At 43.7% G+C, this 21,395-nt stretch overlaps 1 protein-coding gene across 1 annotated transcript in view; it reads right to left on the reverse strand.

The window, feature by feature from the left end:
- Positions 1-21,395, reverse strand: part of LOC121535161 (partitioning defective 3 homolog) — a 222,031-nt gene that overhangs the window by 94,725 nt on the left and 105,911 nt on the right. The window contains 8 exon segments of the mRNA XM_041841940.2: positions 1,710-1,745; positions 3,933-4,049; positions 4,326-4,465; positions 8,576-8,768; positions 8,872-9,073; positions 10,797-10,922; positions 12,685-12,768; positions 15,427-15,503. Of these exon segments, the coding sequence (XP_041697874.2) occupies positions 1,710-1,745; positions 3,933-4,049; positions 4,326-4,465; positions 8,576-8,768; positions 8,872-9,073; positions 10,797-10,922; positions 12,685-12,768; positions 15,427-15,503 (975 nt within the window).

Genomic DNA, 21,395 nt, shown 5'->3' on the forward strand with positions numbered 1-21,395 from the left:
CTCCCTCCAGCCTCTCTCCAGCACGCCCTACCTCCAGCCTCCCTCCATCCCACCCTACCTCCCTCCAGCCTCTCTCCATCCCACCCTGCCTCCCTCCATCCCACCCAGCCTCCCTCCATCCCTCCATTCCGCTACTGGAGGAGGGCCTATCAGATGAGATGGGGGGCTAATGCGCTGAAACAGTCTCCTACCCGGAAACACACAGACTGTGTCCCAAATGGCACCCTATTCCCTATATAGTGCACTACTTTTGACCAGAGCCCATGTTTTGTACTAGTATCAGAGCCTCAGTGCTGCTGTCTGTCTGGCACCACAACAATAACGTTAATGTGTTGTTGAGAGTCATGTGGAACAAAGCCTCTAACAAGAGATAACATCTGCCGTGTATAATTGTGGAGCCCATTATGGAGGGAATATGACGGGAAGGAAAGAAGAAAAGGATTCATTGCTGAGGCTTGTAAAATCACACATAAGAGAGAGAGAGAGAGAGAGGAGAGAGAGAGAGGAGACTGCTTTTAGATGTACAACGTGTAGGCCTACATTATGAAGGAATTCATTGCTGAGGCTTGTAAAATCACACAGGAGTGAGAGATTGCTTGGAGATCTAAAGTGCCTACTCTGGATTTGTCTCATCTGGATTGTGTCTCATCTGAGCACAACGATAACACTCCGGAGCCGTTCCAAATGAGGCAATTCTAACAACAACAACCATTACACACCTCCTGGTCTGGTATGAATGGTTTACTGGAAAGGAAAGGGCCACCCTGAAGTAAACCCATATTTAGATCATCAGGAGATGAAGTGATGGGTTTGATATGCCAGCTGGGATCATAACCGAGAGTGTTCTCCATTTGGCCACAGACCGTGCTGATGATAAGAACCATGAATGCAGGCAGCTGTCAGGTATCACAGGAGCACAGGGAACATGGAACTACCACTCTAGGCTGCTACCTCGCTTTCCAACCAAGGTGCATGAATTGAGGAGCAAACTAAACATGTCACAGAAGCACCAAATTAGCTGGTCAATAAAGCTTGAGAATGGCTGGCTGATATAGTTCATAATGAATCACCTTGACAGTATAACTACACAGAGGTGGTGAAAAACAACAAGGATCCAATTCTATGTTTAAATACAGTCCTACTAAACAGTGGATCAGTCAATTATGAGGCTTCTCTCATCAGTTGAGAGTAATGTAAATGGTCTCCTAATGTCCCCAAACAAAGACAAATAGCACAATGAGCTTTTAACTGCATTCAGAGAAAGTCATCTATGAGTGTGGCCAGGTTGTTAATGTCACTGAATCATTGGGAGTGTCCCTGAGCAGATTATTCAAGTACTGAAAATATGTCCTCCTCTACAGTGCCCTACTGAAAACCTAAATTAATGAGATTTATTTGAAATCATTGCACAATTGGACATGCAGAATTGTGCAATAAAGTACATTTTATTTGACTACACTTGATAAATGAATCACTTTTTAGGTGGGTCAGGGACAGTGGTGGCTGGTGGCTCTATCGGAGAACAGGCTCAAAGTAATGGCTGGAAAATAATGAATGGAAGAGACATGGTTCATTTCATGGTTTCTTTATATTTGATACCATTCCATTCATTCCAACCATTATCATGAGCCATCCTCCCCTCACCAGCCTCCACTGACTCAGTATAGGGGACAGGTAACAGGTATACGTAGGGTTTAGGTGACTCTTACCAAATCTCTGGGGCTTTGCATCTGGGGCTCTGCATTCTATAGGAAACAGGGGACAGAAGAAACAACAGCAGTCAATTACACATGCAGCAATACTGAACATCAAATCTAACTGAGGGAGGGGCACCTACAGTGTACATCAGGCTAATTCAAATCTGGACCTTGAAGCCAGTTCCACTGCTGATGTTCATGTTTCTCCTCTAATCAAGGACTGATTTAGACCTGGGACACGAGGTGGGTCCAATTAATTGTTCAGGTAGAACAGAAAACCAGCAGTTCTCTGGACATCCAGGCTCACATTTGAATACCCCTGGAGTAGATTGACAGAAATCAAAACTACCATGTCTAATCATCATCATCCATTGACCTAATGTAGACTGCGCAGTAGAAGTGGGCTACCCAGTGTTTACACATACCAATAGAATGTATTTCTTTACCAAACTACATACTCACATGTACCACTATAGCCCTTCTATGGATATTACCAGTATATCAGTAATCATTGCCTGGGGGCTGGGAATAACTCAGAGTAGCTGCTCCAGCTCTCTACCCCACTATTACAGAGTCAGAAGAACCAGGCCTGTGTTCCCCCTGGGGGTAGAACAGGTTCTCTCTCCGCTGTGCAATATTTATATCCCCTCCTGTCATGTGTGTCAGATGAGATAGCAGATAGATATATCTAGTCTGCGTCCCAAATGGCACCCTATTCCCTACATAATGCACTACTTTTGACCAGGGCCCATAGGGAAAAGGGTGTTCCATTTGGGACGCATCTTCCTGAGTGAAAGAATGGCTCTGGACTAATCAAAAGATGAGTATTGATCCCGATGAGGCTCTGATGAATGCCCCTGGGCTCAACATCTAACTCGGCCCGGCCAGAGTGACAGCCAGCCAATAAGGTGTGTGCGTCTTCAGTTGTAATAACTGTCACTGTTGGAGGAGGGTGAGAGTGGTGGGGTTGATTGAAGCTGCTGTTGGGTAGTGGTGGTGATGGTTGGGATCCACTAATGGTGAGAGGAGAAAATTCTGGCCCATTATTATGAGAAGGGGGGGATTTAAGTGCTACTCTGTGCTATAACTCAGCCTGGCGCAATAGCACAGGTGTTTAAGAAGCACACTGGCGGTTTGGTTGGGAGATCGTATAGTAGCCAATGACTAGGGTAGTAAATACTGAACAACCTCGGAGGCACTGCCTGCGTTCCAAATGGCACCCTATTCCCTTTATAATGCACTACCTTTGACCAGGGCCTCTGGTCAAAAGTAGTGCACTATGTAGGTAATAGGGTGCCATTTGGAACACAGGAAGGGTGATTTAGACCTCAAAAATAACCCCAGCATTAACTCTCCCTATTGCTTTCATCAGACACACTAACAAAAGCCCAGATGTGTTGTTTCATTAAATAAACATTTGTATTTATAAAACCTTTCAATTAAAACAAATTAAAACACCCGGTGTGTCTATATAAACACAATAAATTGATATGATAAGCATATTACATTTTACTGTTAATGTTTGCATGAGCCATTATAATCTCAAACTGAGTAGTCACCCTCTAGTCACTCTGACAACATACCATGGTTGTCTCAAATTGCACCCTATTCCCTATTTAGTGCACTACTTTTGACCAGGACCTATTGTGTGGGTGCTGAATCTGATTTATATTCTACCCAACAACAAGTGCATTTCTCAGTCTGTCCCAAGCCTGCCTGCGTCTGCCTGCTTTCTCACCCATCCATCAATCAATCTATCCAATTTGTTCTGAGGGAGCGGAGCGCTACAGGTTCCCACGGAGAATAACTGGATCAGGGTTGCGTCCTAAATGTCGCCCTACTCCCTATATAGTGCACTACATTTGACCAGGATCCATAGGGCTCTGATCAAAAGTAGTGCACTATGTAGGGAATAGGATGCCATTTGAGACGTAGTCCAGGACAATAAAGAGTAGCGCAGTGCCAGAGTAGCACAATCAATCTGCATGCTGCATTGGCATGTTGTGTTAGGAGGAGAATGGAAGGAAAACACAATACTTACTGGGGAACTTGGGAGATTAACTGTGACAGGGTATAAGACACACACAACCACAGGACATAACGACATACATATTGATGTACACACACTTTCCTGAGAGTAGGGGACATTATAACAAACGGGGACTCCACTTTCTAAGCATCCAAGAGACTAGGCATGTACAGTTTGCGGTGTTAGGGGAGCAGAGATAGACCTACCGGGAAGGCCTCCTCCTGTCGTAGCACCACCAGTCCCACAGCTCCTCCCATGGGCGTGGCCCTCAGCAGAGCGACCACTTCCTCCTGGGTCCGACCAACCAAGTCCACTGTATTTACCTGGAACACATACGGCAATTAATAACATACAGATTCACATTCAGATTTTGACCCCTGAACCCCACACTGAGGAACACGCTATCATTCACTTGAATTGATCACACCAAGACACTATTATGAGCCTAAACAACATGTCTCTATGTACCAGAAGTACATACATACGAACACCGTATTAGAGGCTAACACAACATAAACCATTGAGAACAGAGATCTAGAAACAGGGCGATCAGACAATGACAGAGTTTTACTGATGTATCCCCTGGTCTCAGGTCTTACCTCCAGCAGCCTGTCTCCAGCCTTGAGGCGTCCGTCCTGGATGGCAGCTCCTCTGGGCAGGATGTTCTTCACATAGATGGGCGCCGAGCCGCCGATGGGGACGTCGCGCGACGTGATGCTGAATCCCAGACCCTCTGGACCTAAAGGATGAAACAGGAGGATGTGTGAGTTACAGTGGGGGAAAAAAGTATTTAGTCAGCCACCAATTGTGCAAGTTCTCCCACTTAAAAAGATGAGAGAGGCCTGTAATTTTCATCATAGGTACACGTCAACTATGACAGACAAAATGAGAAGAAAAAAAATCCAGAAAATCACATTGTAGGATTTTTAATGAATTTATTTGCAAATGATGGTGGAAAATAAGTATTTGGTCAATAAAAGTTTCTCAATACTTTGTTATACACCCTTTGTTGGCAATGACACAGGTCAAACGTTTTCTGTAAGTCTTCACAAGGTTTTCACACACTGTTGCTGGTATTTTGGCCCATTCCTCCATGCAGATCTCCTCTAGAGCAGTGATGTTTTGGGGCTGTCGCTGGGCAACACGGACTTTCAACTCCCTCCAAAGATTTTCTATGGGGTTGAGATCTGGAGGTGGCTAGGCCACTCCAGGACCTTGAAATGCTTCTTACGAAGCCACTCCTTCGTTGCCCGGGCGGTGTGTTTGGGATCATTGTCATGCTGAAAGACCCAGCCACGTTTCATCTTCAATGCCCTTGCTGATGGAAGGAGGTTTTCACTCAAAATCTCACGATACATGGCCCCATTCATTCTTTCCTTTACACGGATCAGTCGTCCTGGTCCCTTTGCAGAAAAACAGCCCCAAAGCATGATGTTTCCACCCCCATGCTTCACAGTAGGTATGGTGTTCTTTGGATGCAACTCAGCATTCTTTGTCCTCCAAACACGACGAGTTGAGTTTTTACCAAAAAGTTATATTTTGGTTTCATCTGACCATATGACATTCTCCCAATCCTCTTCTGGATCATCCAAATGCACTCTAGCAAACTTCAGACGGGCCTGGACATGTACTGGCTTAAGCAGGGGGACACGTCTGGCACTGCAGGATTTGAGTCCCTGGCGGCGTAGTGTGTTACTGATGGTAGGCTTTGTTACTTTGGTCCCAGCTCTCTGCAGGTCATTCACTAGGTCCCCCCGTGTGGTTCTGGGATTTTTGCTCACCGTTCTTGTGATCATTTTGACCCCACAGGGTGAGATCTTGCGTGGAGCCCCAGATCGAGGGGAGATTATCAGTGGTCTTGTATGTCTTCCATTTCCTAATAATTGCTCCCACAGTTGATTTCTTCAAACCAAGCTGCTTACCTATTGCAGATTCAGTCTTCCCAGCCTGGTGCAGGTCTACAATTTTGTTTCTGGTGTCCTTTGACAGCTCTTTGGTCTTGGCCATAGTGGAGTTTGGAGTGTGACTGTTTGAGGTTGTGGACAGGTGTCTTTTATACTGATAACAAGTTCAAACGGGTGCCATTAATACAGGTAACGAGTGGAGGACAGAGGAGCCTCTTAAAGAAGAAGTTACAGGTCTGTGAGAGCCAGAAATCTTGCTTGTTTGTAGGTGACCAAATACTTATTTTCCACCATAATTTGCAAATAAATTCATAAAAAATCCTACAATGTGATTTTCTGGATATTTTTTTCTCAATTTGTCTGTCATAGTTGACGTGTACCTATGATGAAAATTACAGGCCTCTCTCATCTTTTTAAGTGGGAGAACTTGCACAATTGGTGGCTGACTAAATACTTTTTTTCCCCACTGTATGTGTGAGAAAGTCTGTCATATTTTGACTCACCCTCATATCACAAGTACAGTAAGACCAACACAGCAACAAGACATTCTGGCCGTGTTCGAAATCTGTCTTGCTTACTACTTACTAAAACGACATACTATTTAGAACGTACTGTTTAGTGGAAGCTTATGCAGTAAGCAACAAATATCAACATACTAGGCTCACCCATACTGATAATGTGTAATCTAATTTGCAATTGCGTTGCTTCCCGCCATCCGTTCATTTTGCGTCCCCTTCTCTTGATAATCAGCTGTTGTCAAACACACGTGGGTCGGAAAATACTATTCTCTTCCTCAATAACATGCAGTGAAGTTGAAATGGCTATTACATCCTGGCATTTAAAGCATACTAAATGTTTGAAATTTCACTTACTATATATATTTTTTTCATGTGCATACCCAAAAAGCCTATTTACAACGCAAGTATGGGTATTCAGACATAGCCATAAGGCAATACAAGGTGAAAATGGAACAAGGGAAGGATTCTGGACGGTTAGTAAGAAAGGTTGAGACAAAATGCAGTGTTGACCTGCGGAACCCTCTCAGCCTAATAAGACAGGCTGAATCAGAGTCTAGAGGTTGAGGATGGTATCTCTCCTCTCCCGCTGGCACCACAGTCAGATCATTAGGAGAATGTCTGCCCAGCCTAATCCCTCTGTCTGACTGTCTGAGCTGTGTATGGTAATGCAAGCAAGGTAGAACACAGAGAGGATTCCAGAACGCTCTGAGGATTCTGTTAAAGATCAATCTAAATCCCCTCCATGTCAATAAGCCAATCAACTTCCCACCATAGGACGGGCACGTATTATAGTTACCGGTAAATGGCATTAGCGTTAATGTGTTTCATATGGTACACAGGATCTTTAAAGACACGTTAGCTTAATTAGGAAATACATACTCAATTTCCTCTGGAGTCTAATATTCCAGATTGATTGCGTTAGAGTTTGGGTTTTGTGGAGAGACCAGTGAGTTTAGTTTGTTTACATCTTAAAGGGATACGTTGGGATTTTGCAATAAAGCACTTTATTTACTTCCCAAAAGTCAGATTTTCTCATGGATACAATATTTATGTCTCTGCATCCAGTATGAAGGAAGTTTGTGGTAGTTTCACGAGCCAATGCTAGCTAGCGTTAGCGCAATGACTGGATGACTATGGTAAAAGCTAGCTGTTACCATAGACTTCAAGTCATTGCACTAAAGCTAGTAAGCAATTGCGCTAACGCTATTTAGCAACTTCCTTCAAACTGCATACAGACATAAAAATGGTATCCACAAGTTCATCAGACTCTGGGGAAGTAGATAAAAGTCTTCATTGCCAAAATCCTGAAGTATCCCTTTAAGATGTCAACAAGCCAAGTAAATCTATCCACCAAATAAGGTTTAGTCTGCTGCACTCAAAACACAACAAACAAGCCAGGGGCTGTGTATGTTATTAACAGTGCTATGTTTATGTAAGCCTCCTTTCAAAAGGAAGTGAATAGAAAACCTAATATTATGATAGACACCTGGTTGTGGAGTGTGGGGATTGTATAAATGGCACCCTATTCCCTATATAGTGCACTACTTTTGACCAGAGCCCTACGGGCTGCTGTCACAAATAGTGCAATAGGGCTCTGGTAAAAAATGGTGCACTATAGCGAATAGGGTGCTGTTTGGGATGCCATTTGAAGCAGGCCTTTCGATCTTCAACAAGCTTTTTGACACAGTGCACACTACACAGACGAGTGGCTGCCTAGCAACAAGCCCTCTGGCTCCCCCAGTTGCCTGTGCAGGCACACACAACTGGTCTCCTATGGCCTGCCTGCCCGCGTGTCTCCTATTGCAGAGGACTGTGTGGGCCAACTCTGTCCAGCTGTCAGTCACTGCATACACCCCGGAGATGTGTTTAATTAGGAATGAATGAATCAATCTGAAACACATTTTCTCTCCACCGTTTCAGGCAAAAGTGGGAGGCCTTTTGGCCATCTTTATTCACATTTAAGGCTACATTGAATGATTCTGATATGTGTGTCTGTTCATAAACAGATCAATGAGTTGAGACTCGTATGTGTTTATTTTGAAGACAATGTACTATGAATATACTTTTTAAACCACACAATTTGCTATTCTCTTCTTTGAAGTCCCAAATAGAAGAATTGTTTCTTTATCCAACTTCATCACACAAACCTAAACACTAGTTATTTTTCTTCTGAGAGGCTGAGAAGCTAAATTCAGCTTCTCAGTCTCTCAGAAAGCTATGCTTTCTCTGTTGGGCCAATCACAAACCACCTCTGTGAAGCATGGATTCAGATCATTCAATATGTAGGACCAGGAGCTTTTCCTGACCACATGACCTGACCTGGAAAAACTCTGGACCTTGGTCATGCCACAGTCAGGAAAAACTCACGGTCCTACGGAGGTTAAACAAATGCTGATCTTTAGGTGTGTGTGTGTGTTGGATGCTGACCTTTCTTGAGCTGGATGTTGAGTCTCCTGCCAACCTTTTTGGTGAAGCCCGCCGTGGGGGTTGAGTTTAGCACCCTGTGAGGGGAGGGGGCATGGCCTGATGGGGGCTTGCCCATGGAGCCCCCAAGGGGGTGAGGTAGAGGGGTGTAGGCGTCGACCTGCTCCGGGTGTGGGTGGGGGTGGGGACCACGGGACTGTGATGTAAGATTAGACAGCATTTTATTGTCTGTTTTCACAGAAATTTGCCTTGCATTATAAAAGCAATGACAGAGAATATAGAAAAACATATAGAGAGACCTGTGGGGTGTGGTCCAGGCCTGAGGTGGTGCTGCCTCTCTCGCTAGCTAGGGAGTCGGGGCTGAAGCGTCCAGAGGAGTAGGCCATGTTGGGGTTCCTCTCGCTGTGTGACAGCTGCTCGTACTGGGCCTTCATCAGGTTGGGAACCACGTGGAACATGATGACCGGGGAACGCATGGCCTGGCGGAACATGTTTTGGGCTCTGAGGGAGGCAGAACCAAAACAACAGTCAGCTTACTAGGGTGGCAAAATCCCGGTAATTTTCCCAACATTCCCAGGTTTTCTAGAAATCCCGTTGGAAGATTCCAGGAATCATGTGAAATAAAAGCAGGAAATCCTGAATCATCCAAAACCTGGGGGGTTTCGGAAAGTTACTGGAATTTTGCAACCCTACAGTCAAAACAGGGCTGGTGGATCACGCATACACGTTACACGTACACTAGTGGTGGTCTACCTGCACTGTTTAGCAGTGATTAAAGCTTGTAGAAAGTAACAATGTATAGCTTTAGAATAGGCTTGCCAGGTTTTATCATGTACTGTAATCCCTCATTTAGCTACAGATGAAAGGAATGGGCTTTCTATAGAATGATTAGGAGAAAAATCCTTTTAAACCCCTTCAACATGAGGTAAGGTAGGTGTGAACTGAAAACATCTATTGAGTGTAATGTTACCATAGCAGGAGTCTTGTTAGCCACACCTGTTACAGTACAGTAAAGTTGACTTTGCTAGTAATCTCAGATGCGCCCCCAATGGCAGGGGCTATAGGGCTCTAGTCAAAAGCAGTGTACTATCAGGGATAGGTTGCCATTTGGGATGTAGACAGATCTCCACTCTCAAAAAACTGCTGAACAGACATCATAACCCCACTCCCAATGACCCTGCAATTCCTTGTCAAAATTCCTAGCCGTTTTCCCAGCCACTAATAATATTCCCAAAGGAAACGGATATCAATTTCAGCCTAGATCAAGTCCCAGACAACTGTTTCCAGTTACTTACTGGGGTTGAATTAAATATATCAAAACTGACAGAGTTTTACACATGCTAAATGTCCGAAAAGCATCTCTGTTATATCTTTAAGGAAGGGGGTGGGAGGGCTATAGTATAGCCATAGGTTATTGTGAGTGAGTGTGTGCACAGAAAATCCTGAAAAGCACAACATTTGGAGCAGCCCGTTTACGCTGCCATAGATATACAGTAGACCACAGAGTATAAAGAGAGATTTAACATTCTATTCAGAAGCTTTAGCTGTACAACACAGAACTAGAATGAATAGAATGGGCTCCCCATTCAAGTCAATGACACCATAATGGGTGGCCATTTTGAGTGTACCCATAGGCGTAAAGCACGAAGTACTCATTCTATTTCTATGGAACAGTATCTGCAGCAGAGCGGGATGGGAGGCAGCAGCAGTTAGCTAGGGTGTTAGGATCTGGTCAGACAGAGGAGCTGAGGGAGAGAGAGAGAGACAGATCACTGAAAATCAGAAGCTATGGAAGTTAAGCAGTGGTATTTAGGGAGCCAATGGAGCTGCTAGACAAAGCAATGGATGCTGAGAGGGTAGCGCCTACTGAAGGTAGGTTTGACCTAAGAGTCAAACAGGGAGGGGTTAGTATTCATAGCAGCCGATGGAGCTGATAGATATATATGGGGATATAGAAAGGATTGAAGGTATGGAGAGGACCGAGGCTGAGAGGAATGGCAGCCAGCCTCCATTTTACCAAGACCCAACAGTAGGATCAACCTAGGAGGAGTCAAACAGGAACGAGGTCAGCTTTGCAACAGACAGCGGCGGCAGCAGAGGCCCTGCTTTGGTTAGAAGACAGAGCCGTGGAGGGGAGAGGAAGGGAGAGGAGCAGGGGAGGGACTGGCGCGCAGGAGGCTCAGGGCCGCTGGTCCCCCCCGGTCGGTAGGTACAGGTGTCTTACTGTTCGAAATGGATGTTACGCAGGTCTCCATTATTAATGCGTACGATGCAGTCGTTCTCCTGGAACAGACCCTGCTGCTCCGCCTTGCCTCCCCTCTCCAGGCGCTTGACCAACAGGCCTAGAGTCCTGGAAACATTCAGAAGCAGACGATGGTTTAATACTGCTGGCAGCTGTTCAAGAGGCCTCAGGGTTCAAAATGAGACTTAGAGCAGGCCTGGGAAGAGATCTACTGAAGCTTTACAGCAAACGTCTAGGCTCTACATGACTAACACTTTACCGTAGCAACATGTCCTCCATGTAATCTGCATCCTCACTGAGGCCACTGGCTAACACTGATTGAGGTATGGTTTTAATTGAAATTTTAGTCATTTAGCAGACGCTCTTATCCAGAGCGATTTACAGTAGTGAGTGCATACATTTTAATACTTTTTTTGTGGCTAAGTGGGTGTGAGATATGAGAGACTCATGTTTAATTTCTAATTGGTCTTATTTCTGGCGTTATGTTTGTCAGTTCTAATTCTGAAAGTGTATTTTCTTCTGACTTCCAAAACAGTATGTAAGTGCATGGGTCTAGTTGCTATAGGTAGGTGTGCTAGTTTTTTCCTACCTGAACTCCAACATTTAGCTCCTGACTGAACTGCCTAATGCAAAACATGATCATTCTGACAGGAAAAATTGTCAGGTGTACAGTAACACGTAGGACTTAGAGAAATGCTGCTCCATCACATTTGAGTTCAGGAAGCCCTCAGTTGTGACGGCTGTCAGTGCAGTAATCCGCCATAGTAAACCTCCTCCAGGCTTCCTGACTGCTAAACAATGCTGACTTCACTGAAATATTGAATACCGAGTAGGCCAGGGTTCAATGTAAATCAACCAAATTACCATAAATGTGCTAAAACTATTCAAACATAACTTATTATTCACAGGTATGTAGACACACTGAGATGCCTTCCCCAAAATCCCCAGCTTTTCCAGAACTTCAGTTGGAAGATTCTCTGAATCTGGAGGGAATAACCTAGCCTGGGTACCAGTCTGTTTACGCTATCATGCCACTTCTTGTCCTGTTTGGCATGACAAGAAGTTGACATGACAGCACAAACAGATCTGTGACCAGTCTAGGAACTGTAACCCTAGGTCTGTGCTAGTGGACATATGTGAAAGAGCTGGACCAGTAAATAAATGATTCCATTACATCTTCTGAGACATGCATGTGGACTGAAATGTGTATGGACTGCTCAGTGCAACCTTTACATCATGTAAAATACTTCAGACAGGAGTCACGGAGGAACATGCCAGTCACCTGCAAACACTGAACCACCATGATTGATCACTGAAACTAGCTAATCACTTCATGATGTGTGAGCATGACATGTATGGGGTGTAGGTCCATGTGTAATTTGTAGAGTGTGTAGTGTCTGTCTAGTGTGTGTGTTGTACACATGGACCTACACCCCATACATGTCATGCTCACACATCATGAAGTGATTAGCTAGTTTCAGTGATCAATCATGGTGGTTCAGTGTTTGCAGGTGACTGGCATGTTCCTCCGTGACTCCTGTCTGAAGTATTTTACATGATGTAAAGGTTGCTCTCCCTCCCTGTCTGTCTGTCTCCCGCTCCTCCCCCCCCCCTCTCCATCCCTCCCCAAGTGTGGCAGTGTCATGCCTGTGGTCCTCTGTAGCTCAGCTGGTAGAGCACGGCGCTTGTAACGCCAAGGTAGTGGGTTCGATCCCCGGGACCACCCATACACAAAAAAAAATTATGCACGCATGACTGTAAGTCGCTTTGGATAAAAGCGTCTGCTAAATGGCATATTATTATATTATATTATATCATCAGTGAGCCTGCTGCCTGTCTGTCAGGTGCTATAACAGTGGGAAGACTTTACCTGCGGTCCCGGGCACTGAAAGGTACTACATGGATCCCCAAGGGCCCACCATCATTGGAGACTTCTACCAGCTTTACAATGTCACTGTGAGACAATGATGGATGAGGGGGTGAGAGGGTGAGACCACATATGGGCAAAAAAACTGGAAATAAGGAAGGTGGAAGAAACCATAACAAATAGAGCAGAAATGAATAAAACATGTGTCTATCTGAAGCACTAGGTATTAACGTCACAGCAGGGCTTCTCCCAACATCCCAGGTCACAGAAACGCATCATTCAGAACCCAGATCTAATGAGAGTCAAGGTAGTTTTCCATACATACTATGTTTACATATTTGTACATATATCTATACATATATTTCAGATACTTTTAGATAATAAAAAAATAATCCAGATATTATTTAGATTTTTATAATTTCAATATTTTTAAATAAGCCTTAGTTATATTCAGTCAATTTGTTTTTAAACATTGTTGTTCTTGTGTTCTTTGACCTCTAACCCATTGACTTTCCATAGCTTGGTGACTTGCAGACGTGTTTCTGTTTCCTGTAGGATAAAGCTAATATACATACAAACAACATCATTGTATTGTTTTGGTAGGTGGGGAAACCGTCCTTATTGGGTGAAATAATATCAACAACATACTGTACCTGCACATTAGACTGGAGGCATGCAAGAGAGATGACAGTTAGAAAACAATACAAGTGTTATTAATATCACCATGACAATGGATCAGTACATGGGTAAGTTTCATGGTTATGATGATGTTTGGTTTACTCGAGTTCCACAACGAACATTAGCAAGGGGTTTAAAAAGATTTTCTCCATAGATTTTCCTGGCATGAATCTAAAAATATTATTTACAATGAATTACAACATGGAGAAGAAAAGATAGTAGCAGTAGTGTTTGATTAGGTTCAGCTTAGAGGTTTTAGGTAGTTAACTGGTATTCATTCTCCTTTACTTGTTAGTGATCAACATCAGGTGATCAGAGAGGTAGTTAGGTTGAGACAGAGGCAGGACCAAGAGCCCTGGATATATCCCAAATGGCACCCTTTTCACTATATAGTGGGTACACTACCTGTCAAAAGTTTTAGAACACCTACTAATTCGAGGGTTTTTCCTTATTTTTCGACATTGTAGAACAATAGTGAAGACATCAAAACTATGAAATAACACATATGGAATCATGTAGTAACCAAAAAAGCGTTCAACAAATCAAAATATATTTTATATTTGAGATTCTTCAAATAGCCACCCTTTGCCTTGATGACAGCTTTGCACACTCTTGGCATTCTCTCAACCAGCTTCACCTGGAATGCTTTTCCAACAGTCTTGAAAGAGTTCCCACATATGCTGAGCACTTGTTGGCTTCTTTTCCTTCACTCTGCGGTCCGACTATTCCCAAACCATCTCAATTTGGTTGAGGTCGGGGGATTGTGGAGGCCAGGTCATCTGATGCAGCACTCCATCACTCTCCTTCTTGGTAAAATAGCCCTTACACAGCCTGGAGGTGTGTTGGGTCATTGTCCTGTTGAAAAACAAATGATAGTCCCACTAAGCCCAAACCAAATGGGATGGCATATCGCTGCAGAATGCTGTGGTAGCCACGCTGGTTAAGTGTGCCTTGAATTCTAAATAAATCACAGACAGTGTCACCAGCAAAGCACCCCCACACCATAACTCCTTCTCCTCTATGCTTTACTGTGGGAACCACATATGCGGAGATGATCCGTTCACCCACACCGCGTCTCACAAAGACACGGCGGTTGGAACCAAAAATCTCAAATTTGGACTCCAGACCAAAGGACAAATATCCACCGGTCTAATGTCCACCGCTCGTGTTTCTTGGCCCAAGCAGGTCTCTTCTTATTATTGGTGTCCTTTAGTAGTGGTTTCTTTGCAGCAATTCGACCATGAAGGCCTGATTCACGCAGTCTCCTCTGAACAGTTGATGTTGAGATGTGTCTGTTACTTGAACTCTTTGAAGCATTCATTTGGGCTGCAATTTCTGATGCTGGTAACTCTAATGAACTTATCCTCTGCAGCAGAGGTAACTCAGGGTCTTCCATTCCTGTGGCGGTCCTCATGAGAGCCAGTTTCATCATAGCGCTTGATGGTTTTTGCGACTGCACTTGAAGAAACTTTCAAAGTTCTTGACATTTTCCGGATTGACTGACCTTCATGTCTTAACGTAATGATGGACTGTCATTTCTCTTTGCTTATTTGAGCTGTTCTTGCCATAATATGGACTTGGTCTTTGACCAAATAGGGCCATCTTCTGTATACCACCCTCGACCTTGTCACAACACAACTGATTAGCTCAAACGCATTAAGAAGGAAAGAAATTCCACAAATTAACTTTTAAGAAGGCACACCTGTTAACTGAAATGCATTCCAGGTGACTACCTCATGAAGCTGGTTGAGAGAATGCCAAGAGTGTGCAAAGCTGTCATCAAGCCAAAGGGTGACTATTTGAAGAATCTCAAATATTTTGTTTAATACTTTTTTGGTTACTACATGACTCCATATGTGTAATTTCATAGTTTTGATGTCTTCACTATTATTCTACAATGTAGAAAATAGTAAAAAGAAAGAAAAACCCTTGAATGAGTAGGTGTTCTAAAAATGTTGACCAGTAGTGTATATTCACCAATATTCCAATATTCTATACAGGGAATAGGGTACCATTTGGGACGTATAGTCCTCTGTCTGTAATTAGACAACTTTCTGAGGGACTTACTCTAGGGACCTCACAGGGGTGTGGTCCATACAGGAATCAGCTCGGCCAATCGGCTCGATCCTGCTGTTCTCCTCGTCCTGCAAAACACAAGACAACAGCCAATAGAATGACATATACAGTGGGGGGAAAAAGTATTTAGTCAGCCACCAATTGTGCAAGTTCTCCCACTTAAAAAGATGAGAGAGGCCTGTAATTTTCATCATAGGTACACGTCAACTATGACAGACAAATTGAGGAAAGAAATTCCAGAAAAATCACATTGTAGGATTTTTAATGAATTTATTTGCAAATTATGGTGGAAAATAAGTATTTGGTCACCTACAAACAAGCAAGATTTCTGGCTCTCACAGACCTGTAACTTCTTCTTTAAGAGGCTCCTCTGTCATCCACTCGTTACCTGTATTAATGGCACCTGTTTGAACTTGTTATCAGTATAAAAGACACCTGTCCACAACCTCAAACAGTCACACTCCAAACTCCACTATGGCCAAGACCAAAGAGCTGTCAAAGGACACCAGAAACAAAATTGTAGACCTGCACCAGGCTGGGAAGACTGAATCTGCAATAGGTAAGCAGCTTGGTTTGAAGAAATCAACTGTGGGAGCAATTATTAGGAAATGGAAGACATACAAGACCACTGATAATCTCCCTCGATCTGGAGCTCCACGCCAGATCTCACCCCGTGGGGTCAAAATGATCACAAGAACGGTGAGCAAAAATCCCAGAACCACACGGGGGGACCTAGTGAATGACCTGCAGAGAGCTGGGACCAAAGTAACAAAGCCTACCATCAGTAACACACTACGCCGCCAGGGACTCAAATCCTGCAGTGACAGACGTGTCCCCCTGCTTAAGCCAGTACATGTCCAGGCCCGTCTGAAGTTTGCTAGAGTGCATTTGGATGATCCAGAAGAGGATTGGGAGAATGTCATATGGTCAGATTAAACCAAAATATAACTTTTTGGTAAAAACTCAACTCGTCGTCTTTGGAGGACAAAGAATGCTGAGTTGCATCCAAAGAACACCATACCTACTGTGAAGCATGGGAGTGGAAACATCATGCTTTGGGGCTGTTTTTCTGCAAAGGGACCAGGACGACTGATCCGTGTAAAGGAAAGAATGAATGGGGCCATGTATCGTGAGATTTTGAGTGAAAACCTCCTTCCATCTCCAGATCTCAACCCCATAGAAAATCTTTGGAGGGAGTTGAAAGTCCGTGTTGCCCAGCGACAGCCCCAAAACATCACTGCTCTAGAGGAGATCTGCATGGAGGAATGGGCCAAAATACCAGCAACAGTGTGTGAAAACCTTGTGAAGACTTACAGAAAACGTTTGACCTGTGTCATTGCCAACAAAGGGTATATAACAAAGTATTGAGAAACTTGTTATTGACCAAATACTCATTTTCCACCATAATTTGCAAAATAATTCATTAAAAATCCTACAATGTGATTTTCAGGAAAACATTTTCTCATTTTGTCTGTCATAGTTGACGTGTACCTATGATGAAAATTACAGGCCTCTCTCATCTTTTTAAGTGGGAGAACTTGCACAATTGGTGGCTGACTAAATACTTTTTTCCCCCACTGTAGAACTCCTATATTGATTTATAGGATCTCTATGACAGCAACATCCCATCAAACCAAGTCTCTGGAGTCCTATTTGAACAGACGTTGAATGATGTTCCATTCCACACCGAAATGAGTGCTATGGTTTAAATCATTCAAAATGGTAAGCAGACCGGTAACCTACATAAAGGCCCCCATTACAGCCTATGTATTTGCTGCTATTCAAACCTGAAAAAATGGCCAGGAAGACATGATAGGTGCTGCTCTCCTTTGAAAATGCACAAAGCCCTTTAACCATCTGTATATCTTCTGTCTCAGTAGAGCCAGGACTCAGGAGGGACTCAGGAGACCTAGAGAAAGAGACACCAGCGACACCGGAGAAGGCGGAGGATCCACGGCAACAGCAGCCACGGCAATGGCTCGCCTCATCAGTATTAAAATGAGGGCTGTGACGATCATTACATTTTAGATGACGGTTATTTTTCTTGACCTGTTATGACTTATTTTATTTTCATGACGTTCTTCATCCATAACCGTCGGTTATACGGGTAGACAGTAATTGTTGCCATGACAGTGCACTGTTTGCTGCTGAGCGGGGAACATACAGTGGTGGGGTGGGGAGGCGGTACGCTGTCTGTCTGTACCTCAGACCTGTTGTCCTTCACACTAGGCTCACAGTGGCTACAGAGCATGTCTCATAGGAACGTGTCCTATGCTTAATAGGAGTTATGGGTTGTGAATTGGTTTCTGAACAAGAAATAGGTTTGGGATGCTGTGGGTTACACGTAAATGAGTGTTCTGGTATTGTGTAGACAGAGAAAGGGGAGCGCAGCCCTTCTCCAATGAAGGAAACAGACAGAGGCTGATATTTATGAAAAATACAATATTCACATTCTATTCCCCAAGACATCACTATGTTCCTTGAATTGCATTTGAATAACATTCAGCATCACAGATGCCTCAGGCGAGTCCCACTGCCACATTTCAATAGCAGCTTCTCTAAGGACTTCTGTTTCATTAATTGAGTGACAATTCCATTTTCCTGAACTGCACAGTTGGCCCTGGTCAAAAGAAGTGCACTATAAAAGGGAATAGGGTGGCATTTGGGATGCAGCCATGGTCTCTCCCCCCAGGCAAGGCGCAGGGACACGGAGCGAATGTTGAGGGGAAAGTGGCAGACACTGTTTGTTCTCAATCATTAAACTATTGGCTCGGGGCAATAGGGCCACACACACCCACCCACCATCTGGCTCAAGATGGTGGTTGGGACTTTCGAGTGATATGAGTGACTCAAATATGCTGTCTTAACACTAACATATTTGATAAAACTACAGTAGATACAAATGCTGCTGGTTATTGCTGCTGACTATTGCTGGCTCAAGATGGTAGATGATACTTGATAGTGATATGAGTGACTCAAATATGCACTATAGATACCCACATACAGCATACTCAATACCCCTACAGCACCTACAAGAGACTCTTTCAAGACATCACATTAGACTTGTACAAGAACATAACTTTCAAAAGTAACTTAAAAAAGCAACATGGCACTACCCTCCTCCTGTGCCAACAGGAGGTACATTTCCTCCCATTCTAACCAAGTGGTTAGATCACTACATCTATAAGTCAGGGCTGGGGTTTAATGGCTACTAGGAAGACAAAACAGGCTACAGGCAGGTAGGTAGGGCAGGCAGTGGTTGAGTCCCAAATGGCACTATTCCCTTTATCACAGGACAGGCCGTGTTTTCTTTTGTTTGTTTCCTTATCTTAGTGTGAGCGTCTTCACCTCAACGACACTCGGGCCTGTGGGCTCAATCATTTGACTAGTAAAGTCCATCCAAGTCTGTCCCCCGTCTCTCTTTCAGTGTAAATGAAGTGGCCTGTGTAGCAAAAGGGCAGAGTGTACTAAATGAAGTGGCCTGTGTAGCAAAAGGGCAGAGTGTACTAAATGAAGTGTGCTCCTGCTGGAAATGGACAGCTGATCGTTTACAGAGACACGGAAACACATAAAGAAACACACACAAGCCATAAAATACCTACAGGAGTCTTTAATAAATCAAATAAACTATAACATATGCTTTAAGCCCAAGGTGACAATCCTTTATACTTAACCCCATTAAATATTTTGTCCAGAGTCACATATGTCCCCCCCCCCCATAAAGCTGGAATCCTTAGTTGCTACATCCATTTTTTGACTTATAAATTAATTATATATACCCATTCAAGAATATAACTTATAAATGCCCCACGAGCTTAGTTCAACTGTCATACTTCATCAGAACTCAAAATAGTAGCTTTTTTAACAACAATGTTTGTAAACAATGTAAACAAACACTGTATAGCCTCGTTTAAACTATCATGGATGGTCAGTCCTTGTATCCATTCTGTATCCATTTAATTTGAGAGTGGTTCCATTTCTCCATGCTCATCCCTCAGCTTTTTACCAAAACCGCTTTGCTACCGTTTCAATGAAGGATTCTAGCTTGAAGGCTAGATTTGGTTCCATTTCTGGGGAAATGAGACAGTCTGTATACAGAGAGCCCCAGGTGTCCACAGGATCATATAGGAGCACAATATTCAATTCCAACTTCCAGTTAATTCAATTAAGTCTCATAGACACGCAGACTGTCAATACCGCACACATCATTGCACTGATATTATCTTAAACAGGCCTCATTGTTACTGCTAGACTGGCAATTATGAAGGCAACGTACCAAGCTGTTTACTACTAGCTAGCTAGGCACGTACACACTTTCCTGGTGGCTGGCTGAAAACACTGAGGCTGACAGGATAGTGTTGACAGGATACGGCGTCCTTAGCCCAGTCTGAGACAGACAGTGTAAAGTAAAGGAAACTCTGTGACTGCCTGGTGTACTGTCTGTATATAAACAGGCAATGAGAGTGGAGGGCCAGCCCAAAGAAAACCACCCAGCTAAGCCGTTTTCAGAGCAGCCATCAGAGCAATAACAATACGGAGGCAAAATGAGATTTCCAGTGTCTACTCTCAAAAGCTCCATCTGCAATCCACTTCATTCACGAGCAGCCATTTCCAATATCCATACAATCACTGACAGAGCAGCGAAGGGGAGGGACGGAGCAGATATCAACATGACACACAGACTATTAATCTGCATAGCAATGACTTCTGCTGTAAACAAAAACAGACTAATCATAGAATGTGGAGATGCGGCAAGTTCGGGAAACTTTCAGATACTTTTCACAGAAAGAGTGAGGAAAGAAAGATAAGTGGTATTTTAAATGCTGTTTTAACGGGCGTAGATTAGAGGGGATACATGTTTACGAACTGCAGAGAGAGAAAAGATAAGGTGTAAGTGTTCATTGCTGAGGTCAAGCTCTCGTTTATACAAAAACATTGCTTAGCGGTTTCCTCCTCTGACCTAGTCGGACTACCACTCGATATAGTATACACTCCTTCCTTGAGACGTGCTTAGCTTATTTTTACAGGAATCCTGAGTTGACATAGGCACTGGTCCAACACATACCGGCAGTTCAGATGTTGTTTGGTGTTTAAACACAATCAACATGATCAGTAGAACTAGACAGCCAGGTGGAGGGGGGACGGGGGGGTGCTGATGGTGGGCGTTCTGACACAGGACACAGCGTAATGGGAAGTATATGACACGCACGCACAGTCGCACTCACACACATACAATGCAGTCTAGTGCAGTGCCAATGAGTCTGAGCAGAGCGAAGGTAGGATCCTTCATATGAGCTTCTTGATAATCTCAAAGTTGGGTGGGATCACACACCTCATATGCGCAGTACAAATAAATACCATAATCATATTTTTTGATTTGATGCTGTATTTTTGACTATGTAATATTGCATTGTTTCTACCAGTTTAGGGTGTGAATTCCAAGAAGGGATTATGGTCTCCCCCTGAGCAGCTGAGGTTGCATCCCAAATGGCACCCTATTCCCTGTTTAGTGCACTACTTTTGACCAAGGTCCATATGGCTCTGGTCAAAAATAGTGCACTACAAAGGGAATAGGGTGCCATTTGGGACAAATAGTATGTGTACTGTGACTCGCTGGGGGGGTAATGAAGCTGGTGTGAGACTGTTTGCATGGAGGGAGCTATTTGTCACTCCACTGAGCACATCAAAAACACTAAACAGGAATTAACAGGCTTGTGTGTACCAGCCAAGCTGAGGACGAATCAGAGAACAATGGATGCATAGTTTCGCACAATGGAGAGGAGGAATTCATATATGTAAGCAGAGGATCACACACACACCCACACACACCCACACACACACAGGAAATTCCCCCTGCATGTTTAAGATAAGCTGTGAAGCGTCAGTGTTAGACTTGGTTTACATGAAGCATTTACTAAAGGTAGATTGAAGTGGTGTTTCAGAGTAACTGCATTGTGATG

The sequence above is a fragment of the Coregonus clupeaformis genome, chromosome 21 (assembly GCF_020615455.1).
Source record: "Coregonus clupeaformis isolate EN_2021a chromosome 21, ASM2061545v1, whole genome shotgun sequence".
Lineage (NCBI taxonomy): Eukaryota > Metazoa > Chordata > Actinopteri > Salmoniformes > Salmonidae > Coregonus > Coregonus clupeaformis.